The sequence below is a fragment of the Colobus angolensis genome, unplaced genomic scaffold (genome assembly GCF_000951035.1).
Source record: "Colobus angolensis palliatus isolate OR3802 unplaced genomic scaffold, Cang.pa_1.0 Scaffold200, whole genome shotgun sequence".
In the NCBI taxonomy this organism is placed as follows: Eukaryota; Metazoa; Chordata; class Mammalia; order Primates; family Cercopithecidae; genus Colobus; species Colobus angolensis.
In genome coordinates this window covers 5,538,627-5,546,166 of record NW_012115156.1, presented here as the reverse complement: position 1 = coordinate 5,546,166, position 7,540 = coordinate 5,538,627, and the positions used below count along the sequence as shown (strand labels likewise).

General features: G+C 41.4%; 1 protein-coding gene across 1 annotated transcript in view; it reads left to right on the top strand.

The window, feature by feature from the left end:
* The first annotated feature begins 7,299 nt into the window (after positions 1–7,299).
* Positions 7,300–7,540, top strand: part of FAM175A (family with sequence similarity 175, member A) — a 31,421-nt gene continuing 31,180 nt past the window's right edge. The window contains exon 1 of the mRNA XM_011941801.1: positions 7,300–7,479. Coding sequence (XP_011797191.1) covers positions 7,300–7,479 — 180 coding nt within the window. The remainder of the gene's footprint in view (positions 7,480–7,540) is intronic.

Genomic DNA, 7,540 nt, shown 5'->3' with positions numbered 1-7,540 from the left:
AATTATGTCATCATATGAGAGATGATGTAAGTAATTTCGCTTTCCCCCACAGGATTATAAATTCTATTAGGGCAGGCACTCTCTCTATTTTGTTATTCAGTGTACCTCCAGCAGCTAGCACAGTGCCTGATGTAAAGTAGGCAGTCAATAGCTGTGAATTTATGAACATAAGGGAAGTGGAAAGCAAGATTTTTGCCCTTTAAGAGATTAGAATCTTCCTGGGGAAAGAAAAAAAAAATTCAGGAAACACTTAGCTGTGCCCAACTATGCCCAGCAGTTCAATAATTAAGAACCAAAATGCCAGGTACAGTGGCTCACAACTGTAATACCTAATCCCAACACTTCGGCAGGCCAAGGTGGGAGGATCACTTGAACCCAGGAGATTGAGGTTGTAGTGAGAAGCTGGGCAACAGAGCAAAACCTAGTCTCAAAAAAAAAAAAAAAAAAATTACACGGCCAGGAAAGATATCATAAATCCAGGGTAAGGTTTTTTATACAGATTAAGGTGATGCCTTCGACAGTGATTAAAAATCTCTAAAGATTTAGTCATCCTTCTCTTCCTGATTCAGAGAGGGATATACAATTACAAACAGAGATTTCCTTTACAGCTTTAAATTTCTTTTACAAAAGGGTAACTCTCCAGAACTTCTCCTATGTCTGTTGTTTCTCAAAATAACCAGCTCACAATAATCCTTATGACAAAGAGGCATATTTGGGATAGCACATTCTGGACTCTACAGTCATATTTTGGGGTGGTGTGTCCTGAATCCCATTAATATGTTTCAGTTATAAAATTAATAATAAAGTATAATATGTATGTTTAAAAGTGAAAGTAGACTTTCACTTTTAAAGGATTTTTCACTCACACCTGTAATCCCTGCACTTTGGGAGGCCAAGGCAGGAGGATTACCTGAGCTCAGGAGTTCAAGACCAGCCTGGCCAATATGGTGAAACTCTGTCTCTACTAAAAATACAAAAATTAGCTGGGAATGGTGCTCACCTGTAGTCTCTGCTACTTCGGGGCTGAGGCAGGAGAATCGCTTGAACCCGGGAGGTGGAGGCTGGAGTGAGCTGAGATAGTGCCACTGCACTCCAGCCTGGGCAACAGAGTGAGAATCTCTCAAAAAAATAAATAAATATATTGTAATATGATAATCAAAATATACACAAACACCTATATACATTAATACACATATGAATATATTAAAAACCTGAAAGAATATAAGCCAAACCATTCACTGTAATATCTTTGGATGGAAGGATTATGGGAACTTTCTCTTATCTCATTATATAAATATATAACATACCTTTTGTCTGTTTGTGACAGCATATTGCTCTGTTGCCCAGGCTGAAGTGCAGTGGTGCCATCATAACTCACCGTAACATTGAATTCCTGGGCTCAAGTAATCCTCTGGCCTCAGCCTCTCTAGTAGTTGGGATTACAGGTGTGAGCCACCTCACCGGGAGGCAGGTGCTTTTTTGTTTAACCCAAACCAGTCACTTATTCATCATTTAAACTAGTGTAAATTATTCACTGAAGCTATAGAAATTAATTTTCCACCAGAAACAACCTTATACCTAGAGTCATCTATACAAGCTCAGATCAAACTAATGCCTCTTGGAATTCTCTATCAGAATGCCTTCTCAGGATTAGCTGAACTAACACTGCTGAAACTTACTTTGCTCTTGGAATTTTATCTTAAGGAGGACTCTGTTGGAATTCAAATTAGCTTCCCAACCCTGTTTGCAATAATTCTTAAAGCATGAGTCAGCACCACTATTTCTGCAGTTACTTTATCTCCTTTGCCAGAGTTCTATTGTTTTTATATTTGTGGATGTTCAAGGGTATTTAAAAAAAAAAAAAAAAAAACCAATGATCCTTACCCAAGATATATCATTTAAGTCATTTTTACTAAATCACTAAGGATTTTCAAAGCAGACTATTTTAACACCTTATAACAGATTAGGCCCTATTAACTATTTTTACATAATAATAAGGTCTGCAGTCCCCATCAAAGGCCTTTTTCTTCAGAACTACTATCACAGTGTCCCCTGCAGGTCACCAGGTAGATGTGCATCCTGAGGGGGCATATTTCTTAAGGGTGTTTGTGTAATTTTTCTTATGCCTCTTTAACAGATGGAATGAAATAATAACAAATTAGAATGTTATCACATTAATACATCTTCAAATTTCCCTGGAACTTCAGATAAATTTATTTCTGTGTCTATAATCTTAGAATTATATCAAGTTTTATCAGAGATTTTTAAAACTCTCATTACATTTTTAATACACAAAAATATTACAAAGAAAATAAAATGTGTTTATAATAGTATTTCCCAGATAACATAGCCTTAACAAATAATACTTACCTAGGGGCAGTGGCTCACTCCCGTAATCCCAGCCTTTTGGGAGGCTGAGGCGGGAGGACTGCTTGAGCTCAAAAGTTCGAGACCAGCCTGGGCCACATAGTGAGACCTCCCCATCTCAAAAAAACATCAAAAAATTAGCCAGGCATGGTGGTGTGCACCTGTAATCCCAGCTACTCAAGAGGCTGAGGCGGGAGAATCGCTTGACCCTGGGAGATGGAGGCTGCAGTGAGCCATGGTCACACAGCTGTACTGCAGCCTGGGCAACAGGATTGAGACCCTGTCTCAAAAAAAAAAAAATTCAAATAATACTTGTTCGCCATTAGAAATAAATCATGTCTATAATTAAAACATGAAATTCATCATATTATTTTTTGAGTATGTTTGTATTTGAAGTTTTTTTTAATTGGCAGATACTTGAAAATGTGATCTTTATGGCCCTGAAAGCCCTTCATAGGTGATATGAAAAAGCAAGCACTCTGTTTCACTTTGGATGCTCTGAAAAGCAGACACAAAGACAGGAGTCCATGTGCAAGAGAGAGACCTATTGGGGAAACGTCTGTGAAAGATAAAGGGAAGACAGCAGGAGTAAGCAAGGAGAGGCTGCAGAAATCCATGCTTATCTGACACCTGGGAAAGGAGGAAGGGAAGGATAGGAGTCTCAGACTTCAGTGCAAGCTAACATAATCTTAGCCAGGCTGATGCAGAGTCCTTGAGCCAAAGTCCCATTACAGGAATCCTGCATCTTGTAAGAATGGGCCTATGTTAATACCCCACCATGGTCACTGATGCAGTGGCAGAGAAGGTTAGAGGGCGGCAATGTTCACAGAAGCTGCAAGGGGAGGCTTTCAGCCAACAGTGGCTCCCCCTGCAGGTTCAACCAGAGTGGAGCATGTCCATGGCCATCAAATACTCCATTCATTTTGAAAAAACCGTAAAATTAATAATATTCTATGAAGATAAGATATATTTCCCTTTATGATACTCATTTATTTGTAAGCATATTTGTTTAAAAGTTTATCTGTTGTGAGTGAAATCATTACTTAAAAATAATATTCTTATCCTTTTCATGAGAAAAAATCAATATCCAAAAATTCAAATAGAAAAGTAAAAGATAGTTTTTTCTTGAAATTGAGGTTCCATTAACCCTATTTAAAATAGAATACCACAAATTTAACAGAGATGAATATTATTAGATCCCAATTAAAGCAAGCAAGCACATCCTTCTGAAGCAATCAACCCTATAATTAACATGATTCTAACACAGCAGCTAAAATGTTTGTCTTATTTTCATAGTTATTCTTCTAAATTTTTTTTCAGAGACAAGGTCTCACTCTGTCTCCTAGGCTGAGGTGGCACAACCAAAGCTCACTACAGCTTCAGGCTCCTAGACTCAAGCAATCCTCTCGCCTCAGCCTCCCCAGTAGCTGGGACTACAGGTGTGCACCACCACACTTGACTGATTTTTTACTCTTTGAAACTGGGTCTGGCCCAGGCTGGAGTACAGTGGCATGATCTCAGCTCACTGCAACCTCCGCCTCCTGGGCTCCAGCGATACTCCCACCTCAGCCTCCTAAATTGCTGGGATTATAGGTGTGGGCCACCATGCCTGGCCAGCTAACTCTTTTATTTATTTTTTATTTATTATTATTTTTTTGAGTCAGAGTCTCACTCTGTTGCCCAGGCTGGAGGGCAGTGACACAATCTTGCCTCACTGCAACTTTGGCCTTCTGGGTTTAAGCAATTCTGCCTCAACTTCCTGAGTAGCTGGGATTACAGGCACATGCCACCTACCTGGCTAATTTTGTATTTTTAGTACAGACGGGGTTTCACCATGTTGGCCAGGCTGGTCTTGAACTTCCGACCTCAGGTGATCCACCTGCCTTGGCCTCCCAAAGTGCTGGGATTACTGGCGTGAGTTGGGATTATAGGCATGAGCCACCGCACCTGGACTAATTTTTTGTTGTTGTTTGTTTTTGTTTTGAGATGGTGTCTTGCTCTGTCACCCAGGCTAGAGTGCAGTGGTGTGATCTCGGCTCACTGCAACCTTTGCCTGGGTTCAAGTGATTCTCCTGCCTCAGCCTCCCAAGTAGCTGGGATTACAGGCACCCACCACCATGGTCAGCTAATTTTTGTATTTTTAGTAGAGACAGGGTTTCATCATATTGGCCAGGCTGGTCTCCAACTCCTGACCTTGTGATCCACCCGTCTCAGCCTCCCAAAGTGCTGGGATTACAGGCATGAGCCACCGCACCTGGCCTAATTTTTTAAAAGTTTTTGAAGAGACAGTCTTGCTATGTTGCCCAGGCTGGTCTCAATCTCCTGACCTCAAGCCATACTCTCTGCTCAGACTCTCAAAACACTGGAATTACAGGCATGAGTGACCGTGCTCAATCTTTTTTTTTGTTTTTTGTTTTTTTTTGAGACAGATTCTCACTCTGTTGCCCAGGCTGGAGTGTAGTGGAGGGATCTCGGCTCACTGCAACCTCCACCTCCCAGGTTCGGGTGATTCTCCTGCCTCAGCCTCCCAAGTAGCTGGGATTACAAGCGCATGCCACCAGGCCCAGGTAATTTTTGTATTTTTAGTAGAGACAGGGTTTTGTTATGTTGGTCAGGCTGGTCTCAAACTACTATTTCAGGTGATCTGCCCACCTCAGTCTCCCAAAGTGCTGGGATTTTAGGTATGAGCCACTGTTCCCGGCCAGGTATTTCTTTATAGCAGTGCAAGAAGGGATGAATACACTCTCCCATGAGTCATTCTTTAGCACACAAAAACCAGTACATTCCTAAGGTTTTAGAAGCTTCCATGCCAGGAACTCAGGACAAAGACTAAATATTTATTTTCTTTTTTACTATGCTACAGACAAATCCTTGATCTTTGACCACTGATTCCTTTTGGCAAAGAATTGTAAGAGTTAAAAGACAGTGGCACATTTCTAAAACCCCATTCAATCACTAATAACCTGTCCAGTCCATCAGCCTATCATATGAAAATGTCTCCCAGGGTGTGGCCACTCAGGCTTCCATTTGATCTTTTCAGGTTTCAAAAGCAGAGTTCTTAGCAATATATATCTTCATTATTTCAGGCATCTGATATAATTAAGCTAAGAGACAATATCTTCCCTTGAGTTTCTTTGGAGATCTTAATGGGATTTCCCTCATTATATAACCCATTTATTTATTCCTTTACTCTCCTCTACTATTTCTTCTTATCTCCACTCATACCCAAGCTTTTTTGGCTTTGGAAGGAGTATTTGGTTCAGCTACTGTGCTGCTCTGGGTTGCAGGCAGTAAAACTAGTGATGTGGTTCAGGACACACTACTCCAAAATATAGCACCTGAGCATTTGAGAACACAGCAGAAGCAAAGAGATCATTTTCACCTTCACCTCACTCCTTTTCCTCTGAAGCAGGTCATAAACCATAGAAAGAATACTCTGGCCATTTCCTTTGAGGCAGGCCATAAAACCTGGTGTCCTTCCCTGAAGTAGGTCATAAGACCGTCATTTGAGAGGTACCCTCCCCTTACATAGAGAAAAGGAACATCCTTACCTCTGAAGATCCCAGGACACAGAGAAGAAAGAACCTGAACAAACAGTCCATTCTACGTTCCCCCAGTTTGTTACCATTACATCACACTCCCTTTGTGTAATCATACTCCTGCACGACTGTCCACTCTTTATCAACGCTACGACAATTGTCTTCCACCCCTTCATTGAAATTTCATTATCTACTGACTGCAGGAAGAAGATTGAAAGTCAAACATCAAACCTAGAGGACAGAGGAACTTTGTCCGAAGCTATTGACTTCTCCTTGGGCTCATCCAACTTCCACAAAGAATCCTTTGCAAGCAATCGTCCATCTTTCAAGCTCATCCAAAGAATCATTTGTGACCCTCAAAATTACTTACATTCCTCCATCTCCCTCTCCCTTACAAAAAAGTGTACATAAGCATCTGAACCTCATTGGGTTATGGGGTAATCACTCTACTGTGATTTTCTCCAGGGCATATTAATAAATTTGTATGCCAGCCAGGAGCGCCAGTAATCCCAGCACTTTGGGAGGCCAAGAGGGGGCAGATCACTTGAGGTCAGGAATTCAAGACCAGCCTGGCCAACATGGTGAAACCTTGTTTCTAACAAAACTACAAAAAAAATAAGCCGGGCTTGTTGGCACCTGCCTGTAATCCCAGCTACTCAGGAGGCCGAGGCAGAAGAATCGCTTGAACCCGGGAGGTGGAGGCTGCAGTGAGCTGAGATGGTGCCACTGCACTCTGCCCTGGGTGACCGAGAGAGACTCCGTCTCGAAAAAATAAAAAATAAAATAAATTCGTTAGCCTTTTTCTTCTCTTCATCTTTTCTTTTGTTATTTCACTCCAGTGAACCTTCAGAGGGCAGAGCTTTCCCTTCACCGCTACAAAATGAAGGCAAGAAACTCAATTTTAGGGAATAAATATATAATCATTAATTATATACATATGTACCGTGTGTTATGCAGCCACAGACAACTGCTGGACAACAAAACCCACAAATGTGCCACACTAATTCTGTAGTCTGTTATTACGCTTACTTTCAGTCATGCAAAAAACAGGTTTACGTGTGCGTGTGTGTAAAATATATTTGCTAAGCCCTTGTCCACTCACCTTACCATTTACATTAAATGAACCAGCACACTATGATTATGCCCATCATTAAACTGTCAGAACATTAAAAATCCATGTATTGTTTAAATTAGGCTTAAGTTTTCTAAAAGCAAGGGAACACACACACGCACGCGCACACACACACACACACACACACACAGAGCATGGCTTCAGAGTTCTAGCAGAGACAATAACCAAATGGTTATTAGTATTCTAGAAGTTTCAGTGAGTGAAGGGCGCTAAAATGCAGTTTGAAAACCAAAACCGTGGCATATCCATTGTGGTATCGTAATGTTGCTACTCAACTCTTTTAATCTTGTAATCATTGCTGGTCTTAAAATGATCCTGTCAACCGTGTTCATTTTGATAGCGTTGCATCTTTGTGAAAAGTCGCTCAGCAGCCGCACGCCACCAAAAGGCAATTCCCGGCGCTCTGCAGTGGTACCGGCACTGAGCTGCCTTCCGGGAGAGGCAGGCAGCAGACGTGAAGGAAGAGCCGAGAGCCCGGCTAGGGACCCGCCCACGCCAGCCC